Source organism: Triticum dicoccoides, chromosome 5B (assembly GCF_002162155.2).
Source record: "Triticum dicoccoides isolate Atlit2015 ecotype Zavitan chromosome 5B, WEW_v2.0, whole genome shotgun sequence".
NCBI classification, from domain to species: domain Eukaryota; kingdom Viridiplantae; phylum Streptophyta; class Magnoliopsida; order Poales; family Poaceae; genus Triticum; species Triticum dicoccoides.
The window spans coordinates 671,555,782-671,579,576 of NC_041389.1; the positions used below are offsets into that span (position 1 = coordinate 671,555,782).

At 45.1% G+C, this 23,795-nt stretch overlaps 2 protein-coding genes and 1 long non-coding RNA gene across 3 annotated transcripts; 1 reads left to right on the top strand and 2 right to left on the bottom strand.

The window, feature by feature from the left end:
• Positions 1 to 12,321: 12,321 nt before the first annotated feature.
• LOC119306600 (zinc finger protein ZAT12-like) lies at positions 12,322 to 13,181 on the bottom strand. Its single transcript, XM_037582779.1, has one exon. It carries the CDS (start codon positions 13,053 to 13,055, stop codon positions 12,654 to 12,656), a length of 402 nt encoding a protein of 133 aa, XP_037438676.1. The 5' UTR covers positions 13,056 to 13,181; the 3' UTR covers positions 12,322 to 12,653.
• A 2,764-nt stretch (positions 13,182 to 15,945) lies between these two features.
• On the top strand, positions 15,946 to 16,950 carry LOC119306602. The gene is made up of 2 exons (XR_005148986.1): positions 15,946 to 16,058; positions 16,476 to 16,950. It is a non-coding gene; the product is annotated as an uncharacterized LOC119306602 (long non-coding RNA).
• A 5,183-nt stretch (positions 16,951 to 22,133) lies between these two features.
• Positions 22,134 to 22,962, bottom strand: LOC119306604 (zinc finger protein ZAT5-like). The gene has a single exon (XM_037582781.1). The coding sequence runs from the start codon at positions 22,902 to 22,904 to the stop codon at positions 22,296 to 22,298; it is 609 nt and encodes a 202-aa protein (XP_037438678.1). The 5' UTR covers positions 22,905 to 22,962; the 3' UTR covers positions 22,134 to 22,295.
• Between the last annotated feature and the right edge of the window lie 833 nt (positions 22,963 to 23,795).

The following is a 23,795-nucleotide window of genomic DNA, read 5'->3' on the forward strand; positions in this document are numbered from 1 at the left end:
TAAGCAACCCGGCAACGACATTGATGTGTACATAAGGCCATTAGTTGAAGAACTCTTACAGCTATGGAATGGAAAAGGTGTACGTGCATGGGATGAGCACAAACAGGAAGAAGTTTACATAAAGGTGTTGTTGTTCGTGACCATCAATGATTGGCCTACTCTCAGTAACCTTTCAGGACAGACAAACAAGGGATACCGCGGATGCATGCACTGTTTGGATGATACCGACAGTATATATTTGGATAATTGTAGGAAGGATGTGTACCTAGGACATCGTCGATTTCTTCCGGCAGGCATCCCGTAAGAAAGAAAGGTAAGCATTTCAAAGGTGAGGCGGATCACTGGACGAAGCCTTGCCACCGTACTGGTGCTGATGTACATGATATGGTCAAGGATTTGAAGGTAACCTTAGGAAAGGGTCCTGGCGGATGACCTGTTCCGAAGAACGCTTACGGACGCACACCCATGTGGAAGAAGAAATCTATACTTTGGGACCTGCCCTATTGGCAAGAACTAGAGGTCCGCTCCACAATCGACGTGATGCACGTGACGAAAAATCTTTGCGTGACCCTGCTTGGCTTCTTGGGCGTGTATGGGAAGACCAAAGAAGAGAAGGAAATCTTCTTTGAATGTCTGCTCAGTATGAAGGTACCGTCTGGCTTCTCATCGAATATAAAGGGAATAATAAATATGGCAAAGAAAAAGTTCCAGAACCTAAAGTCTCATGACTGCCACGTGATTATGACGCAACTGCTTCTGGTTGCATTGAGGGGGCTTCTATCGGAAAACGTTTGATTATCCATTGTGAAGCTATGTGCATTCCTCAATGCAATCTCTCAGAAGGTAATCGATCCAGAAATCATACCAAGGTTACATAATGATTTGGTGCAATGCCTTGTCAGCTTTGAGTCGGTGTTCCCACCATCCTTCTTCAACATCATGACGCACGTCCTAGTTCACCTATGTGAAGAGATTAACATTTTGTGTCCTGTATTTCTACACAATATGTTCCCCTTTGAGTGGTTCATGGGAGTCTTAAAGAAATAGTTTCATAACCGTTCTAGGCCAGAAGGAAGCATCTCAAAGGGCCATGAAAATGAGGAGGTCATTGAGGTTTGTATTGACTTTATTCCTGACCTTAAGCCGATTTGTGTTCCTGAATCGCGGCATAAGGGCGGACTGGATGAAAAAGGCACGCTAGGAGGGGATCAAATAATATGTATGGACGGGCATTCTCTCACTTAAGTACACTACACAGTTCTACAGAATTCTGCCTTGGTGGCTCCATATGTGGAGGAACACAAGAATTTTCTACGCTCCAAACACCCGGAGCAGTCTGACGGCTGGATTACATGTGGACAAATGGGGACTTTCGCCGGTTGGTTCCAGACATGTGCCATGCATGACGCCGATATTGAATATGACCTGTACTTGTTGTCCCAGTTACCATCTTCTAATATAATGACTTTCAAAGGATGCGAGATAAATGGGAATACATTTTACACGATCACCCAAGATAAAAAGAGCACCAACCAAAATAGTGGTGTCCGCTTTAATGCAACAACCAAGACGGGAAAGGAAACATATTATGGTTACATAGAGGATATATGGGAACTTGACTATGGACGTGGTTTGAAGGTCCCTTTGTTTCAGTGCAAATGGGTCAATGTGACACGAGGTGGGGTAACGGAAGACCCGCAGTACAGAATGACAATAGTGGATCTCAACATGCGTATGCAGACGAAACATTCGTCCTAGCCAATGATGTGGCACAGGTTTTCTATGTGAAGGACATAACTACCAAGCCGAGAAAAAGAAAAGATAAGGAAGCGAATGCATCATACGATGAGCCAAAGCGCCACATAGTTCTTTCAGGGAAAAGAAACATCGTGGGAGTGGATGACAAGACAGACATGTCAGAAGATTATGAAAAGTTTGATGAAATTGCTCCATTCACAGTGAATATTGACCTGAGCATCCAGTTAATTGATGAAGATTCTCCATGGTTATGGCGCAAAGGGACACACGTGAAGAAAAAGTTTCACACCCAAAGATCCCACTCTGGGATGTGATAGGCTTCACTGTCATCACTTTATTCTCTAGTGAGTTTTCGGACTTATATATCTGGAAAGTGCCGCTTTGAACAAACCAGAGGGAATCTTTGTAATAATTAGGGTACTTATGTGTTTTGGCATTTGAAATGCGAAGAAATTTTATGTGCAAACAAATTCTTTCATGCATTTACGGCAAAATCTGGATGCACTTCGGCTACAAAATGGACAATCTCTTTTGAAGTATCAGGGTTTCGGACCAAAACTCATCTGTTACAAAGGCATTTCATTTTTTAAATAACCTAGGTATTACCAAATTGAATATAAAGATAAACCACACTAATATTAAACATGAAAAAAGAATCAATGAAAATTCTATTTTAAAGTTAAGTTATTCACAAACTAGCGATTTACACAAATTTCGAATAATTCAAATTTAAACTATTCAAATTTGAAAATTACTAGCACTAGCAGGAAGTTTGTAATTTTTTAAACATAAAGAAAAAATATTCACAAATAAATTCTAAATATAGCAGAAAACAACTCAGAAATAAATAAAAGAAAATAAATAAAGCAGAAAATAATAAAAGAAAATTAAAAAAATGCGCCTACTGGGCCACAGCAGCCTGCATACGACTAGAAACCCAACCTCTAGTTGGGCCAGGATGCAGGCCCACAAGGCCCAATAGGCCCACAGGATAGACCGGCAGAGTTAGGCCCAAAAGCCTACTATACAGAGGAGTTCGATACCACGCCCGCGCCAGGGCATATAAACTGGCCTCGGCGCTCCTCAGCTAGTGAGGTGGGCCTAAACTTGCGCACCGCCAACTGCGCCAGCGCACACCCTTTAGTACCGGGTGGTGGCACCAACCAGTACTAAAGGCGTGGTCTTTAGTACCGGTTGGAGCCACCACCCAGTACTAAAGGGGATGCGCTTCCCGCCGCTTCACCTGGCTAAAACAGCTCTTTAGTACTGGTTGGTGGCTCCAACCGGTACTAAAGGTCCCAACTAAACAAAGAACTCTTAAAAAAATCAGTTTCTCATCACTTCTCTATGCCCCGCTCCGTCCCGCACCGTCGCCGCCCCCGTCCTCGTCGCGCCGTCCCCGTCGACTCCGCGCCGCCGCCTTTGCCGGCCCGTCCCCGTCGCCGCATCGGCCCGTCGCCATCCCCTCGCCTCGCCGTCGCTGCTGCCTTGGACCTCGCCGTCGCCGTCGCCTGGACCTCGCCGTTGCCGTCACCTCGACCTCACCCGCGCTGTGAGCCCCTCTCCCCGGCCCCTCTCCTCCCTCCAATCGAAGCAGCCGCACACACACACACACACACACACACACACACACACAATTTGTTCATCTTTTGCACTAGATTCTGTTTTTAGCTTTTTTTTTGTTTTTTATACAAAGGTTTTAGATGAATTAATTAATTAGATTAGATTAATGTCAAATAGTATATATAAACGTTAGTTATAATGTCAAAGGTTTTTTCTGTTTTTTATACAAATGTTTTCTGTCAAATAGTATAATGTCAAAGGTTTTAGATATATTAATGTTATAGAAATGTTTGTTATATAGAAATGTTAGAAATGTTATAGAAAAGTTAGTTATATAGAAATGTTAGAAATTTTAGAAGTGTTAGTTTTAGCTAGACGAATTAGATTAATTTCAATTTGTTAGATGATGATCGATGTTTTTTTAGTTTCTTATAATTTTAGTTATAGTAATTTAGAATTTGCATATAAGAAGCCACAATCCAATCATTTAAAAATGTTACTTTTGCGGCGTATAGTATTTGTTCTCGACGATGCCCGGCCCGCATCCTCGCCGTCGACCTGTTCGCGACGACGTCCTGCTTCAGAGGACTCATGTCCGGGACTGGGCTTCGACGGGCTGGCACTGGTATGTGCTACCTTCAGGGGCTCGCCGCTTGCTGAGGAACCCGCCCCCGGGTCCCATTGTCGACCCTGAGCTCCTTTGGTGGCGTTCGCGTGGGCCACTTTCGGTGCGGAGGGAGGCGGCCCTGCCGGAGGTGGTGTGTCGCCGTGTCAGGGAGGAGGACGAGCATGTCCGTCGCTACATGGCTGCTATGGACGTCAGGTTCTCCAATACCTGGCAGGTTCTTTGGGGAGATGACCGGAGCTATGATCCTGTGATGATTCCTTCTCTTTGGTGTCCACCGCCCGCGCCTCAGGAACCGCGAGTGGCCTAGATTATTCTGTAGTATTCGATCTTTATTAGCTAGCTAGGTAGTGATGTATTCGATATATATTATTCAAGATGATGTATTCGATATTATATATTATTTGAGACAATGTATTCGAGATTATATATTATTCGAGACAATGCATTTGAGATTATGTATTATTCGAGATGATGCATATTATGTACTATGATTCAGTTTTTTCTTATTGATTGCATGCATGCATTGTAATTTGAATTGTTTTATATTGCTTCTGGATTAGTTAAATAAAAGCTATGGTGGACAATACCGGCAGAGAGGTAGAAAAGGCCATGTTCGTTATCATACGCTCCCCTCGCGAGCCGGATGATCAGAATGAAGAAGATGACTACTCCCAATATCTGAACAATACTGGGGAGGATGATGATATGGTATTCGATCGCGACGACCGAATTGATGAAGTCGTGAATTACTATGATTATGATGGCAAAGAAAATGTTGATCTTGAAATAACAGAGACCGGCGAGATATATTTATATAATCAGGCATCTGGTGATCATCACATGTTTTAAATGATTTGAAGATATATTAACAAATTGATCTTTCTTCTTTCAGCCCTCCGGATCGAGCAAATCTTCTACACGCAGCAGGACAGAGCGAGGCCCGGCCAAAAACTTGAAGGAGGGCGTAAAGTACAACATTGATGCCATCAAAACTGATGGCGAACCGCTGGCGCCTAAGAACATTGCGAACAAGTTCGTTCTTCAGTGCGGAGTTCTTGTGAAGGACCAACTCCTGATCTCCATTCAAGAATGGAAAGAGCGAGCAAAGAAACGTCCAGATCTTACTTTTGTCGACGACAGAGCAAAATCTATGCTTTGATAAAAACTCATTGAATATTTCACCCTACCATATCATTTCACAGATGCAGATGTGCAGAAAGTCAAGGACGCTGCTCTTAGAAACATGGCAATTGCATTCAACAACTACAAGAAAATTGTATGGGACAAATACGTCAAAGGAGGAAAGAAGACTCCAGAATTCAAGGGAACACCGGAGAAGCAAAGAGAACACTGGCCCGCTTTCGTGAAATTCAAGGAATCGGAATAACCTAAGGAACGGTCGAGAAAAAACAAGGTCAATGCCGCAAAAAAGGAGCAGTTCCATAGGCTGGGACCCAGGTGGCTATGCGGTGGCAATGCCTAAGTGGGATAAGTCTGAGCAAGAGATGTAGGCTGCACAGATCACTCCAGTTACATTGAGCTGGCCCCGAGGTGCGGAACTTGGTTCTATGCGCATGGGGGGCGTTGGACCCGAAGATAAGCCAGGTTTCGGAGAAGGCATGTCTTAAAGAAGCCGAAGATAAGTTAATTGATGCAGTAGAAGATGCTCAAAAGGGAGTGTTCACGCCCAACAGAGAGAATGACGAACTTACGCGCGCCCTGGGAAATCCTGAACACCCAGGAAGAACACGAGGCAAGGGCGTTGTTCCGTGGTATGAGGGCTTTTTGGACTGGAGCACCGACTACAGAAGTCATGCGAGAAGGAAGATGGAGGAGGAGCAGAGGAAATAGGAAGCAGAACACCTTCAAGGCCTAGAATCAGCGCACGTGGACTTGGCACTCAAATTCCAGCGGCAGCAACAGCAGATCGACTCACTTAGCCAGGAAAGGGGGTCTCAGTAGCGGCAATGGCTAGCGGATGATCCAACATTGGATAGCACCATCCCATCCATGCCGAGAAGGACCGTCGGTTCCACCCCAGGCAACGCACTGCTGGATAGATATCTTGTGGATGACATCATGGAGAACACTAACTGTGAGCTACACTTCAAAATAAAGAACATATCTGTGAAGGTGGCGGACGTCGTTGCTTATACAAATTCCCCCGAAGCAACCATCCATTGTAGCCTGATTCCAGCCGGCTATGCTCATGTCGTGGTTGATGAGGTGGTGGACCAATATTCGGGGCTACAGCTTGACATTCCTGGAGGTGACGAGGAGCACACACTAGGAGAGCCCATACATCGTATCATCTTATGGAGAAAGGATTGCATCATCTTTCGAAGGACACCGACACCACGTCAGCTAGAGCTTGACATTCTTGGAAGTGATGAGGAGAAGACGACTCCCGCTCCTCCAAGTCCGGCACATCTTCAGGCCACTCCTCCTGCTTCAACTCAGCCAACGCGTGAGGCCACTCCTTCTCCTCCAAGTCCACCAACGCGTGCCACTCCTCCTTGAAGTCCGACACCGCGTCAGCCGTCTCCGCTGCCTCAGGCATCGCGGAAGAGAGCCGCCGCAGCAATGGTGTGTAGCAGTACAAGTCAAGGTAGTACAGGAGGTATAGGCGGAGGCAACCAATTTCAATATGGTCCAAGCATCGGGCCTCTTCCGCAGAGGCCTTACGACATGACCGAGGAGCAAAACGAAGCCATAGTGAAGGCCCAAGTGGACAACCATTTTGGACCGAAACCGCCACCGCCGCCAAGGGAGAAAGTGTCTGAGGATAAGATTGACCACTTTATTTGTATGGCTAAAGCACCAGCTCCCAAGCCTATTGACTCAGACTATGAGCGCCAAATCAAGAAGGCACATCGAGCACGACAAAAGAAGGAGTCGAGCTCGAGCTCGAGCTAAGAAGCTGGCCAAAAATGCGGGAAAACCGTTCCCCAGCTGGGAGAACAGGCGGCGCAATTGATCCCCCTAGCTTGTTGTACCAACACGTGAGAGTACCGGCGCCGATCAGCTAGTAATAACCGACGAGCATAGAAGGCAGGCTGAAATGCTCAGTATCACTGTTGGACAACTCCTCGAGATTGAGCCCATGTCTCCGCTTAGAGAGGACGACATAAACCGAAATATGTCCGCGGACAACCTTTGGTCAAGCCCAAGGAGGTCAAGAACCTCCCAACGAGAATGTATGAATTGCATGATTGGTACATGAAAATTACCAAGAGTTCCAATCGAGAGTCCCTCATGGTGAAAGTCAAGGAAGAGCATTACTTCCATAAGCTAGCTCTGACCGTTGAGTATTCAAAACTATTTCAGTTATTCAATCAAGAAGCACTCGACAAATCTCTTGTCAGTTGCTATTGTCTGTAAGTGATTTCTTTCTGTAATTTAAGTCTCAAGCTAGTTGTAGTGCTCATTGATCGATCATTACCTGTAATTATCCTTGCTATATTCTTTTCTGTGGTATTATGCAGGATGAAGATGTATGAAATGAAAAAAGGTGGACGCTATGGCATTGGGTTCATTGACCCAAATACCATTAATGAAGAAACATGGACATATGCATGGTATAAAGCAGATGTAGAGAAAAACTGCTAGAGTTCTTGAAGCGCCTAAGTCCAATGAAGATATAGTACTTCCTTACAGCTTCCGGTGAGTCACACTATCTTGTATACTACAAATTCTATTTTTGCTTACTAGCTAGCTAGATGTTAATAATTAAGTGTATAGGGTTTAGGGTAGTTGATGAGTGTTATGCACATGCCCGCTTAATTAAGACATGCAAACGTGTGCATATGCAGTTACCATTGGATCTTGTTAATCATTAAAGTTGACAAAGGAACAGTTGAAGTACTGGACTCACTACTTAAAAAACAAAGTGACTACTCAATCTTGAAGGGGATAGTCGACATGCAATTTCAATCATTATTAACTATATGTCGGTCTCTTTAGTTCGTCATTTCCTGATATCAACTATTTAATAACTCGTTCATTTATTTTCTTTGCCGGCGGGCAGGGCTTGGGCAAAGTTTAGGAAAGAGGTCCCAAGCGAATGAAAAGAAAAGTTGTATTGGTTTCGACCCAAGGTATAATTAATTAAGTAGTACTAGATAGCTACCATCTCTTTAATTCCAGTTCAATACTATTAATTATCATGCTTGATTAATTATTATCTGATTAAATTCTATTCTTGTAAAGGCCCTGAAGCAGACAAAGGGACTGAAGTGTGTGCATACTACGTTTGTGGGAACATTCGCTTGATGGCGTCCGAAAGGACCAAATCTGATAGACAGCTATGGGTACGTTTGCCAGAAGATTATTCACAGTTTTTACATCATTATCGAGTAGTCACAGAACTAATACACATGCATATTGATCTCCTTCTTAACAGTTCAATAAGGTGCGGGAGACGCTCCTACCAAAGGAGAGTATACGAGCACTTCGAGAGGAAATAGCGGGATTTTTGCTCGACGAGGTCATAGATCCCAAAGGAGAATACTATTACCCGCTACCGCCCCCATGAACCACTCCCAATTGTCATCATGCTCCGAAGGCACCAAGGCAAATGTCACTGGCTCTGAAGGCAACATGTATGAGAAATTGTATATATACCTAATTGTATGTATATATATATATATATATATATATATATATATATATATATACATGCATTAGTAGTAAAAGGAACTAGTGTGAGACACATTAGTCTCAGTTCAATTTTGGCTCGGTACTAATGGTACCATTAGTACCGGTTCGAATGGCTATGCAGTAATGTCGTTTGTGTTAAACCTTTAGTACCAGTTCGTGCCACGAACCGGTACTAAAGGGATGGTGGTAGGCTGGCGTCAGGCCGGGGCCCCACGAGCCCCTTTAGTCCCGGTTCATGGCACAAACCGGTACTACAGGGCTAACCTTTAGTACCGGTTTGTGCCACGAACCGAAACTAAAGGGGTCGGACCTATAGCCCCGGTTGGAGGCACAAACCGGGACTAAAGGGGCCATTTCAAACTCTACCCCCCCCCCGGGGGGGATCGCCTTTTCATTTTGTAAAAAACAAAAAAAATGATAAAAACTTCAAAATTAAAATCCTTCGAGATGTAGTTATGTTAGTACATCTACTAGTTAGGAAAATTTAAAAACATAAATTTGGACATGTTTTGCAAAAAAGTGTTATGAAAATGTAAAACAGCCATATCTTTTGCATAAGATGACGAAAAAACGCATAATATATCAAAAAAATCAGCACAAAAATCCGCATCCGATTTTGATGGCCTATGACCTGTTTGCAATATTTTAGAATCCTCAAATTCTAAAAGGAAAAAAAAGATATGCTCCAATTTAAATTTTTTTGAATTTTGGTCAAACTATGGTCAAACTACTTATTCAAGAAATATTAGTGTTACTAAATAATTATTCAAGAATATTAGTGTTACTAAATAATTATTTCAGTTTTTTGAATTTTGGTCAAATCTGGTCAAACTATGGTCAAATTATGGTCAAACTATGGTCAAACTAATTATTCAAGAAATATTAGTGTTAGTAAATAATTACTGTTTTTTAGAATAATAGTTTCAAACTTAAACGGTGAAACGTGTGAACTAATGCTCAAACTAAACTCATGAGGGTTAATAGGATTAACAACTTACATTTGTTAGGAAAACAACAAGTGCAGACTTGGAAAGTAGGGGGAATAGAACTCCGAAGTTAAGCGTGCTCAGGCCGGGATAGTGAGAGGATGGGTGACCGGCCGGGAAGTTAGACGATTTGGAATGAGTGATCCACACTTGAACAGTTAAGAGGGGTGATTAGAGACTAAATCATCAAATAATTCTGAAAATTGAAAATAAAAAAATCAATTTTTTTTCCAAAATTTTCAAAAAAAAATCAAAAAATAACCTTTAGTACCGGTACCACGGCGTGAGCTCACGCCACGTGGTGGGCCTTTAGTGCCGGTTCGTGCCGAACCGGTACTAAAGGGGGGGCTTTAGTAACCGGCACTAAAGGCCCTTACGAACCATGGATAAAGCTCTGTTTTCTACTAGCGATGTGTATATATAGATGCGTAACGTATACACATAAAATTCTATTTACATATATAATCAGTTCTACGAGAAATTCTATTTATATAGATGCATAACATGTATAATATGTAGTATCATAAAATACCAGCAAACGAAAAAAATTAAATGGAAAACACAAAATTAAAGGAAAAAGAAATCATGAAACCAAAACCCCCCAAACCTTTTAGTATCGGTTGATGTTATCAACCAGTACTAAAGGGCTCCCCGCCCCCGGTGATGGCTCGTGCCACGTGGTGGCCCTTTAACGACAGTTTGTGCAGAACCGGTACTAAAGGGGGGACCTTTAGTTCCCATCCTTTAGTGCCGGTTATAGAACCGTCACAAAAGGGCCTTACGAACCGGTGCTATAACCCGGTTCTGCACTAGTGCAATGGGCATGAATACACAAAAGGGTACTATCTTGCAGATGGTATATACCCTCCTTGGTGCACATTTGTCAAGAGCATCAAAGAACCCAAAACTAAAAAACAATGTGAATTTGCAAGGGTGCAAGAGGCAGCCGGAAAATACATTGAAAGAGCATTCGGTGTTTTGCAATCTATATTTGCCATTGTTCGTGGTCCTGTTCGTTTTTGGGATAAGAAAACCTTGAAAAATATCAAGACATGTTGTGTTATCCTTCACAATATGATTCTTGAAGATGAGAGAGGAATGAATTTGAAATTCTTCTACGACAATATGGGTAGCCGTGTCAAACCAGCTAGAGACCCTAACCGCATTAGAGCTTTTCTTCAGACATACAAGGAGATTGAAAATGCAAACACACACTTTCAACTTCAGGAGGATCTCATTGAGCACCATTGGCAAAAGGCTGGACAGTGACTCATTTTTGTATTCATTTGTATTTATACTCATCACAAGTTTTGTATTGCATTATTTAAGATTTGAATAATTATTTGTAATATGAATGATTGTTGTATTGTGTTGAATTTGAATAATTATTTAGTTTGCTTCCGTTTGTTGTATTATGTTGGATTTGATATTTTGCGGGTCGATGAGATGCGGAAAGCAGCGGTGCAAAAGCAGACACCGCAAAGCCAACACGAAAAAACCATATTCGATGAATATACTTTTATACAGGTCCGTTTGGAGGGTCTACATCTGCGCCGGCCTGCAAAAACCGTTTTTCGGAAACTGCAAACACGTTTTGCGGGCCGGCGGGATGCAGGGTCTGTTAGAGTTGCTCTAAGCACATACATACGGCTGGCGGCTGGGCTGCACGCGTACACTCTTATCGTCCATGTGGGAGAGCATTTGCATCTAGTGGTCCGGTCAATGCTTAACCGCCACAGCCACATTGTTCGATTTTATCTTTTGAGACCAACCATAAATTTTAATGAAGCGGAAGAGGTGGGGACGGGTCTTAAAAAGCAAGAATAAAAGAATTGAGTCGTGCTCTCCAGTAGGAGTGTGGATCCAAGCTACATGACCTGGACAAGAGAAACAAATGGGCAATCATGTACGTGCGCACCGGACAGGTGAAGGATAGACCTGGCCCATGTGCAGAAGCGAATGGAACGACCGGTGTGAGTTAGCACGGTGCGGAAATGAGACAATGTTTTAGGGCATCTCCGATGTGTTAACAGCCGGAAATTGCTTTTGCAGGCCGAGCTCCATGGAGACGTCCAAATGCAAAATTACAAATTCGTGAAAATTCATATTTTTACATTTTTAAAAATTCTGAAAAAAATACAGATGAAGGCATAATGCACAAGTGTGTATATTTTCAGGACGCAATGAAATAAGGGTTGTACCAAAAAAACAAATTTGGGGCTTTTAATACACATGATATTGTTTATCTTTTTAGACCATAACTTTGTCTCTTTTTTACAGTTTTGCTAGAACTCATCTAGATGAGATATAATTTGGTCTCATTCACCTTTTATAGCCATTGGATGTGATGCTATAAGATGCGTGTGTGCTGACGTGGGTTGTACCTATTCTTGTTTTCAAAGTGAATGAGACCAAACTATATCTCATCTAGATGAGTTCTAGGTACTCCCTTTTTTGTAAAGCTTGCATTTCAACGTATTTCATCCTGAAATTTTACACACACACACACACACACACACACACACACACACACACACACACACATATCGCATCCTTGTTTACTTAAACAATTTTCTCAGATTTTTTTGAAACTAAAAATTTTGAATTTTGAATTTTCAAAAATCCGGCCTTCATGGAGGCCGATATCCAAAACGCAATTCTCTGTAAAAAAAACCTTTATATTTTTGAAGTTTATCCTCATGATGAATAGATCATTCCACACCACTCCAACAAGATTCATACATACTGCATTCCTTTTCAGCAGGACCATGTGGCCCTGTGGGCGCGTTATACAACTGCAGGTATAGACCGGGCTGGATTATGCTCCAGTCAACTGAGAAATACTATATGGTTCGGTTCAACAACATAAACGAATGAACTAATGTACTCTGCACTAGTAGGAATGAACGAACTAATGTATATACACATATGAAGGAATGAACGAACTAATGTATAATACACATATGAAGGAATGAACGAACCAATGATCAACACCTACTGCTACGAGTGTGCACGCATATGCATGTCAGGAACTCTGCACTAGAACTACTGAGATCAGTCTAGAGAAACAGCTCGAGCAGAACGGGCGGCGCCCCATCACGGTGCCGGCGCATGTGGCCGCCGAGCGCCTGCCCCGTCTCGAACCCTTGGCCGCAGATGTGGCAACGGTGCGCCTGCTTCTGATCCGTAGTACTCTTGGGCTTGACACGGTACAGATCCCCGGCGGTGAGGGTGAGGGCGAGCGCGAGCCCGTGGTGGCCGCGCAGGTGGCTGGTCCGGTGGCCGCCGAGGGCCTGGAACGACGGGAACGAGCGGCCGCACGTCTTGCACACGAACTGATCCCCACCGGCTGCGTCGGCGGCGCGGCGCATCTTCTTCTTGAGGCCGGCCACGGCGCCGAGGGAGAGGGAGAGGGAGAGTGACACGGCCCGGTCTGCTGCTGGTCGCTGGTGCTTCATCATGGACGGACGAACTGTGAATCTGTGATGGGTCGATGAACAAACCAACCGGGGAGTAGTTGGAGATTGAGGGGCCGCGGCAGAAGGAACGGATGGATTGGGAGGAAAGACGGAGCTGTAGAGTGTGGATGGTGCGTTGGTGTCTGTCGGGTGTGTGCATGGTTGGTGTTTATATAGTGGAGCGTGGAGGGGCAGGCAGGCGAATACTCCTAGCTCAGCACGGTCGCTAGCAGGCAGGTGGTCTCACTTCACTTGTGCCCCACGTCGGGGTTGACGTCGAGATCTGCCGGCGGGCGACTCGGCCATCTCTATCGCTTCACTGGGCTAGGGAGCTGGGACCGACGCGGTTGATTAGAATATTAGACTGACGTGTGCGCTGCGCTGGCTTCATCCATACCGCAGCTGGTGGAGTGGAGGGCCCACGAAACGGCACGGAAGCTAGCAGCTCACTCACGATGTCATCAGTTAAAAAATGGACGAAGCACAGAAGAAGAAGGGTCTACCAACCCAACCGGCCCCGTTGCCATGCGCCTGTGTCTGTGTGCGGTGTGGATCCAGCTCTGGTTTGGTTTGGGGAAACATCCACTTCACACGTCAAGAGTCAAGGGTCAAGAGTCAAGTCTTGCTCCCGAAGATTGAAAAGCCAGACACTATCTAGACGAACAAAGGGTGGGTCCAACTTAGGCATCGTTCCTACTACTACTTGGGTTTGTTTGTCACCTGGATCGTGCTGAAGGTTCCCCCCTTGACTGAGGTCAGTTAGGGCAACTCCAACGCACGACCCCAGACAGACGTCGGTTTTGTCTGGAATTCGTCCGTTTGAGGATAGCAATGGAGCCGTGTCCACCCGAATTTAGGTTTGCGTCGGCCGGTCGCCCAACACGCGGTCACATCTTCGGCCCCATCTCATTCATCGGAGGCATGTACAGCAAAATGAAGTACTGTAAAAATAGTTAAATCAAACATATGTTCGAAAATTGTCTTTTATTACAATCCAATTAAAGTTTTAAAAATATCAAATAGTCATAGAAAACCATTCAAAGTTTGTGCACACAAAAAAAGATTAAACCGATAGATCTACTCACTACTAGAATCTGCAAATAGCCCTAGGGTTGAAGCGCTTCCCTAGAGTTAAATTGGACACCCTAGGGACGTAAAGGTTTCCTAGGGTACACACTGAAAACCCAAGGGATTGTATTGTTTCCTTAGGGTCTAATTACGCACCCAAGGGATACTCCGTGCGTGGGACCATGCTGAAGCCATGCTGGCGTGTTTCCCTACGGGTTATCTTATTAACTCTAGGAAAAGATCTATAACTAGGGTGAATAAATAAAACTCTAGAGACTGAACATATGGTGTAAACGGGGCTTTAACGTTCCAACTAACGCCGTAGAGTATCCCTAGTGTTTGTAATGTTAACTGTAGGGAGGTTTACACACACTTAAATATGTATTTTACCCTAAGATTTATATTCTAAATATACTTACAACAAATATAGAATATCAAGAAAATTTAAACCTACAAGAAAAAATAAATGTGAAAATAACATAAATTGTGCAAAAAGAAAACGTAAGTTGATTGACCATATATATTTTTTGACATATATGTCGACCCATCACTTTTTGTGCACACACTTGATTAGTAAATGTACATGTGTCAGTGAAATAGGCTGAAATAAGTGCATATTTCTTTGAGGGTTAGATATACACAATGGGAAATAATAGCCAAGTAAATCTTTTTGACCAGATGCTAGTTGAGTAGTGCCTTTTCTTTTCCCAAAAAATCAGTAGTGCCTAAATTGGTTATACGCGCCCAGAATTGGCTGTTGGCGCTTATCGAGCCCGCGCAAAATTGTACGCGCTCGTATCCCTTCACCCCCTTAGACGCGCGAAGTTTCCCCAATCTTCTCTCCCGAACGCGCGAAACCCTCCTATTCCCCAAAGCTCAACCCTGTACACGCGCGAACATTTTCCCCCAAATCCCACTCCAGCGGTGAGAGCGCCGCCAAAATAGCACCAAAGCTGCGGCGGCGCACCTCATCCATAGCCGCGTCACCCGTGCCCTCTTCAAGCCATCGCCGTTGCAGGCCCGGGCTCCCGCGGCTGTCGCTGCCGCAGCCGCCGCCGCTGCATCTGCAGCAGACCTGGGCTCCCGCGGCTACCGCTGTAGAGGGGCCGCCGCCGCCGCCTTTGCTGCATCTGCAGCAGACCTGGGCTCCCGCGGCTGCCCTTGTAGAGGGTCCGCCGCCGCCGCTGCCCCTGTAGAGGGTCCGCCGCCGCCGATGCAGAGGGTCCGCCGCCGTGGAGCTTGACCGACCTGCTGCCCTCGACAACAACTTCAGGCGGAGGCATCCGTGCTGCTGCCACTCTGCTCCTACCTTGCCGCCCTTGACCAATACGTCCTCGGTCTGCAACCTGCTGCAACTATAGGCGTCTTCTTCAACTTCAGAATCAAAGGCTCCATTAGGTGAGCTCACATGACAATGTTTCCCTCATGTTCCTATATGTGTCTGATGCATCAGTTTAGGGATCGGTAAATGAATTTTTTACAGATCTTTTTTACTCCATGAAGATGAAGCTCACATCTAGGAAGTTGTGATCCCTAAAAAAACTGTCTATTTGTGTATATTTGTTTTCTGATTAAAACTGTGTATTTCTTCATCTCATAAAATTGTAAGCTGTATATTTGTGTTCTGATCAAGAAATTGACTCTGATGCAGAATCAGAAGATGGTGAGGACTTGCAATTATCTCATGGAGACATTGATGATTTCTAGTAGTTTTCTTGTTGTTTGAGATGACATTTTCCTCAATTTATTTTTAAATCTGAACATTGATGATTTCTGGTTGTTTCCCTTTGTGTTGTACTTTCTAATTTGTCTAAAAAATTTCAGACCATCGCATCCCTTCAAGGAATTCCAGCGCCTGAGATTCCATGCATTGTTATACCACCACCTCCAGCTTTTCCAAGTTTAGCCACTTCGTCTCCGATCTGTTCTCCATAAGTGGTATGTACCTATGTCTTTTTGAATGCAATAGCGCCAAATAGGCCAAATGAAAACATAAGAGGAATATGTTGTAGTATATCAGCAAATGCGCAAAAACAAGTGAAAATTTCCCAGAATAGTAGTCGACATATGGTTGCACTTTGTTTTTTGGTTCAATTTTTTGGCCAAATAGTGCTGAATTGGTATTTTAATTTTACTTTTTAATTGGTTTGGCAAATATGATTGAAAATTTCGCAGAATAGTAGGCATCATATGGTTGTCCTTTTGTCAAAATTTCATAATTTTCTGGACATTTGTTATTTTGGTTCAATTTTTTTCCCAAATAGGGGCTGAATTGGTATTTCCATTTTATTTTTTAGTTGGTTAGGCAAATACAATTGAAAATTTCCCAGAATGCTAATAATGACATTTGTGCAGCCCTCTGCCGGCGAACCAACAAATGATGTTGAAAATATGGATAATACATTACGTGGAGCGGAAGATGGAATGTTTGGCCGCTTCTTTGATGCAAATGGTAATGATGCGAATGGTGTTGCTGCTGGAACTTTCTCCCCACCTGGTGATGATTTACCTACATTTTGAGATATACCTCGTCGTGGTGAAGGAGGTGGTCTGAACTTTTTTTTTTGATTAATTGGAAGCAAATGGACAATTATCCTTTTGGCCATGCACTTGGTTAAGGTTGTGATATTCTGGATCAGTAACTCATATGATGCATGGTGTATGTATTCCACGCTACTAATTGGCACCTAGGTAGATGACATTTTGTGAGTTCTAGGTACTGAGCTAGATGCCATCTTTTGTAAAGAGTGGTACTATTATGTAAACTCTTTGATGTTGCTATTTATAATAATGGTGGTTGAAATATATATTTCATGTGATTGTTTTCTAATTTTTGAAGTGATTATATACAATTATTTTTTATAGTTTAATTTGTACGAAACAATATTAATTTGCCCAGTAATGCAATATTTTGAAATAATGATTCCCTAGGGTTTGTAAACCCAAGGGATCTAAACTGGGCTAACAACGGTCGCCGTTACACAATATTTCCCTAGGGAAGGAAACTAACCCAAAGGATATCAACTTTATAGGTCAGCATGCGGGCCACCTGTCGCTTGTGTCCCTAGGGTATAGAACCCAAGGGAAAGAGGACTATACCTAGGGTATTCCTTCTTCACCCTAGTGAAACCGAGATTTCCCCACCATTCGTGCCCTAGGGCGATTTCCCTAGGGGATACACTAGGGAAACCCCTTTCCCTAGCGTTTTTACCTGCTTGCTTAGGGTATCCGACCCTAGGGCTATTTGCAAAATCTAGTAGTGACTGATTGCCAATGTGATCTCACATGTGCACAATTAAGTCATCTTGCAGCTGTGTATGAGTGTTCCGATCACGCAACTCACGATGAAATTGGACAAACTGTTCAAAGGTTACAGAAGGTGGGTGCTCAGGCTCAACATTCTCACCCTGAAAATAATAATTCTTGGTCGTAGATACTGCCATCACACTCATCCTCAAAGATCATGTTGTGCATGATCACACAAGCATTCATCATCTCCCAAAGCTTGTGAGTGCTCCATGTCAATGCAGGATTTCGAACAATACACCACAAGACTGAAGCACACCAAATGCACGCTCCACATCTTTCCTAGCACTCTCCTGAATTTGGGCAAACCTCTGTCTCTTCTCTCCTTGCGGATTGGGTATGGTCTTCACAAGAGTGGACCACTGGGAATAGATACCATCTGCTAAATAATATCCCTTGTTGTAATGGTGGCCATTGATCTTAAAGTTGACATCCGGGCAGTGGCATTCTGCAAGCCTTGCAAACACTGGAGAATGTTAAAGAACACTAATATCATTTTGAGAACCGGCCATGCTGAAGAAAGAATGCCATATCCACAGATATTGTGAAGCCACAGCTTCAAGCATGACAGTGGCATCTTTCACATGTCCCTTGTACTGCCGCTGCCAAGCAAATGGACAGTTCTTCCACTTCCAGTGCATACAGTCGATAGTACCAAGCATGCCCGGAAAGCCCCTGTCGGCATTAATCGTCAACAACCTCTATGTATCAACGATATTTGGTTCTCTCAGGTATTCAGGACCAAACACTGCCACCATGACCTTGCAGAAACTATACATTGACAGGAGGCATGTGGACTCACTCATATGCACATACTCATCCACAAGATCATGGAAATTCCATATGCAAGCATGCGAATAGCCACAGTGCATTTCAGATAAGAAGAAAAGCCAAGCTTGCCAAGGGCGTCCTATTTGCATTCAAAGTATGGATCATATGCAACCACTCCTTCCCAAATACGATTGAACACATGCCTCCTCATTCGGAAGCGGCGACGAAATTGATGCGATTTGTAGAGTGCAGTGCTCTCAAAGTAATCGGAATGGAGGAGGTGGTGCCCTTTCTCCCTATTGCGGTTCAAGGCCGGGGCATGCCCGGGGATTGATCCCCTGAACCAAGGCCGCATCCTACTGATGTGGCCATGGACGACCAATGCTGCCACCATTATGTCCTTATCGTCGGAGGATGAATCATCCGATGAACAAATGAAGTTGTGAAAGAAGTACTCGTCTCCGCTATCCATGGTACCTTTCAAGCAAAGCGTCGAACACCTTGCGGGCGTGGTGGAGACGCAGCCGGAAAGGGCATGCCGAGGTCGTTGGTTCGCAGCAAGGTGCACGACCGTGGGTGGAGGGCGGAGCGACGACTGGGGAGGAAGAAAAGGGCCTGCTCCAGGGCAAAGCTGGGTGGTGGGCGTGGCGGCGGCGATGGCGAGGGGCTGAGGGTGGAGCGAAGAAAAGGGAGAAATGAGGTTGTTTCTCCGAAGGACGGGCCAGGGAAGGACAAGGGCGTGTGTCCCGCCCATCCGCACGCCGTCCGTTTGGCCGCAAACGCGGCCTATATTTGGGACGAAATGGGTCTAAAGCAGACCGAAAACGGTTATTTTTTCGTTTGCTCCGGCGTGTTGGGTCACAGTTTGTGTCCGTTTATCCCCAAACCGACATGGATGGACGATTTGAGGGCGTGCGTTGGAGTTTGCCTTAATGCGCCACACCCTCCCTCGAATACCCTCGGAGAGCTGTCCATTTGGTCCAGTAACGTGCTAACGCATGTGCGACGCTGTCTGGCACGGTGAAATTTCTTGGATACACATACGTACATACCATATCTGTCGTTGTCGCAACATGTCCCGGTTTGTACACAGAAACTGAGTCTGAGGCCGCTCTGTGTCGGTTACGTTTTTTTAAAGATGTACACGGTAGGCATATATTATGTATTCATAGTAGTAATGATGCGGATATGAAACGCATACAAGTAACAAAAGACAAGGAAGAAACAAGTGGTTGTACTGTTGCATACTGCCTTCACCGTAACTACCTAGCACCCACGATCTTCACCGTCACCGGAGAAGAAGAGCACCAAAGCTGGTTCACATCTTGACACTGAAGAAACCACTAGCCGTGAGGCGTTAACTAGTCGTGATAACCACCAACCCCAGAAGGCTGGATCTAGCCTAATAAAGAACATTTGCCCTCCGAGCCTCTTCATCGCCGGATGCAGGGCCAACGCCAACCCGCCCTTGAACAGACGGCTGGATCCTCCACCGTGTTCCGCAAATCCGCATCAATCATCACCGCCGCACTTCCAGAGCGGCCCATCCCTGCCATCATGCCTAGACGCAACGCCGGGTCAAAGTCGTTTGAACAGCTTGGACTCCACAAGCCTCTCCTCGGTGCCAGCAACACCTCTAATTGTTAGGAGCATGGGCCGAGAGACCATTATTCCTAAGAGCAGCATCGGCATCAACACCACGATGACACACACAGAGAAACCTAGAAAACCTAGGACTACGACGATCATATAAACAGTGTTGCTAAATCTCTGTTGATTAAGACTTGATTATGTCTAAGTCGATGAAATATATAAAAAAGGGTTCCGTCTCATTTTTGTATTACAAAAAAGGGAGCCAAACATCCAGGAAAACCTGTTCACAGCGCTCAGGAATAGCCAAATGTACAACAGGAGTATCAAACATCCAGAAATCAAAGCCAGAACACAACGTGTGCTGTTTGCTGTGTGTATCTAGTGCGTAGTACTCGATCGACGTGTTCACGCTCGATTGGTTTGTGGTTGCTGGACAAGCCGACACGAAGGCATGCATCCCTCTATCTAGTCGACTCCTTCGTGATATGGATGGATGAGGATGCCTGCTGTGTTTTCTCATTCGACGTATGAACAAACGGACTAGCCCATATTGTGTCTGTAGCCGCTTCGAATTACCTCTGCCTCACCCTCGATGTACTAGGACGCGTCAATCACCAGCCAGCATTCATTTTACTAGTAGCACCGTAGCAGCTAGCAGGCAAGACGTGTCGGCCGTGTGTCAGTGATCAAACGTACGTACGTCGGCTGAGCTACATGAAAGAGTCTAGCACACGTACGTACGACGATCCGGACAAAGCGTGTGCTCTTTTCTGTGTACACGTAGTACTCGATCGACTTGTTAGCAACCCACCTGTTTTGAAGTTACTCGATCGACAAGGCATCCCTCTAGACCTAGTCGACTCCTCCGTGATGTTCCCGTCCTTTTCTGGAGAGTTGAGGATGGCTGCTGCGTTTACACTATCGACGTCATGACTAGTACTCCCTCCGTTCGGAATTACTTGTCTCGAAAATGGATGTATCTAAAACTAAAATACGTCTAGATGCATCCATTCTCGCGACAAGTAATTCCGAACGGAGGGAGTACTGTTTTGACAATATATCCTAGAAGTCTAGTTAACTGAACTTTGAAGCAAACAGTGGTTTCATGTACTTCGAAATGTGAGTTTTACCGTTTTCTTATATACTTTTGACAATCCTTCCATATGTGAGCACTAAAGTAGTGATCTAAACGATTTTATATTTTTTAACAAAGGAAGTACAAGAAAACAACGCTAACATTTCAAAGCGACACTAACGCTACCCTTAGTTGAGTATTCTCTTTGTTTTAAAATTACTGAACAAGACTGTCCAAAGTAAAACTTCATTAAGTTTGACTAAGTCTATAAAAGGAATTGATATCTACAAAATCAAGTTTACGTCATTCGATTCATTGTGAAATATGTTTTCGTATTATATATATTTGATAAAAAAAGATTTCTGCAAATTTGTTTCTACAGATTTGATCAAACTTTAAAAAGTTTGATTTCAAAAAATTAGAATTTCAACTATTTTGGAACGGGGTAGATAGTTATAGCAGTTCGGTCAAATTTTCGCAGTTGAATTTCTTTCCTCCTTCTGATTGGTAGTCGGCATTTGGCAATCTACACATACTTGTGCCAGTACGTGAACTTACGACATCTGTTTAGCATAGTTCTAAAAACCAGACCAAATGGATGATCCGGCCATGAAACCCTAAATTGAAGACCTGATACAAATTAAACTGGCAACATTTTCTGATTTTGATTACATTCGAGTATATTTGCTCTAAGCTCAATTATTGAAATAAATAAATTAATCATTATGATTTTTTTGCGGGTACATTATGATTATTATTGTGTTAACCAGTTGTGAAATTCTAAGCCGCAGCCACTTCGGTTAGGTTGCAAGTCAATTTTTCAAACCATGTTGTTTAGAATCAGATCACGGATGATGGCGAATATAAATGGCGGCTCCTAAAACTCAACCAAGTAAGATTCGCAAAAAAAAAAAGTTAAGGCAATAGTTAGTGGGTAAACTGTCAATGTTTCTTTTTATGATCTTAATTTTGATAACGTAGGTCGTGTTGCATCAATCTGATGCAACGGTTTGGGGTTTATCTTTCCTTTTCTTTTTTGAAATTGGGTTTATCTTCTTTCAGATCGTGTTGCAGCAATTGATGCAACGACCGAGAGTTTGTCTTTCTTTTCTAGAAACAGATTGCATTGCAGAATTTTACAAATCGAGGTTCTGAAGTGGGCTGGGTGAACAGCAACCATATTCATGGAACAACATACAAGTGCATACTAGATCCACAAATCCCCGGTCGATTGGTTAAAAAATGGACCAATCCAAAGCAAAAATCCAAGAACAGAGACACCAACCGGCAAAAACGTACTCTATCGAACCGTGAATCCGTAATTACAATGTCCTACAATTATCTCATAATATCATCCTAATCAAAGACATGTACAAGTGATTTCCTCAATCAAGAAAATGTAAAAACTACTAGTAGATCCAGCTAGCTACCTAGACGAAGAGCTCGAGCAAGACGGGCGGCTCGTAACTGGCGGCGGCCTGGCGCCCCACCGCCTCCTGATCCAGCACCCCGACGCCGCGCCACACCCACTGGTCACCGTCGTCGCCGCCGCGGAGCGCCATCTCCTCACGGTGCCTCCGCATGTGCCCCCCGAGCGCCTGGCCCATCTCGAACCCCAGCCCGCAGATGTGGCACTCGTGCGGCTTCTCCTCCTGCCGCTTCCGCTCCTTGATGGCCCTGGCGACGCCGACGCCGAGCTCCAGCCCGTGGCGGCCGCGGAGGTGGCTGGTCCGGTGCCCGCCCAGCGCCTGGAACGTGGCGAACGCCCGGCTGCAGGTCTTGCAGACGAACTCCCCCTCCCCCGACGTGGCCACCACTCTGCCCCGCCGCGCCCGCTTCCTGGGCGCCGCCGGCGCGCCGGCCGAGTCGGCCGACGTGGTGGACGACGCCGCCGAGTCCGTGGTGAGCGTCAGCGCCAGCGACACCGGCTCCTCCTCCCTCGCGCGCTTCACCGCTGCTCCCATCGCCGGATCCGTGAGGGCTCTGGTGCCTAGCTTTTGTTGTAAGTACTTTGTCTCGCAGCTCTGGCTCCGTGGCATGGAAAGAAGATGGATGAGTTGATGGAGCGGCGGCGCGGTGGTGGTTTTATATATAGGTTGGTGTGTCGCGACGAGTCGAGGCGGTGGAGGTGGCGTGCCGCCTGCGTAGTGGTGGGGGGGGAGCTAACGTGGGTGTCAAGTCGGCGGGGTGGTGGCCGACCTCGGGTGGGTGGACCAATCGTCGGAAGCCACCGCGCCGCTCAAGACGTGGATGGATGTCACGCGATCGATCGGATATGCTCGAGGCGAGCCGACTCGAGCGTGTGGCGCGCGGCGATGCGCGTGGCCGGCGGCGCGCGGTGGCTTAGCCGCGCGGGCAACGTACCTTAGCCGCGTGGGCGGATTCGGCGGTTCGTTGGTTAATGGGAATGAAATATCCGTAGAATAGTCCAGGCTGCGCGCGCGCGCGTTTCGACTGGAGGCACACTGGATCGAGCTGGGGGTGTGGAATGTTCTGGAGTTTCTTTCTGGCCAAGGTCGACCGGCCGGGATATTTTCCGGCCAGACGTGTGTGGAAAAGCGCTTTGCTGAGTCGACGAAGACGTGCGCGAGCTGGCATGACGTGCGGGGTGATTTGACGACGCGCGCGACGGTGACTTGCTCTCGCTTCTTCTTCTACGCTGGATGTGTGCAGCTGGCGCTATAGTCGACGTTCAAAGTGCCCGGCCTGCCAACCGTGAACTGTTAATTGAAAGTGCAGTGGGAGTTATGAAAGTTTCAGCCAATTAAGAGTGTGTGGCGAAAAGATCTCCTGACAAATATATACTTGGGGTCTAAGCTTCTCCGTTAGACGGAGTGGATAAAAGGTGATTCACCTAAAAACTTTTAGGTGGGCCTTCCTCGGTTGAGCCGACATTTCTCCCCCTGCAAGAACTTTCGCCGTCATAGGCA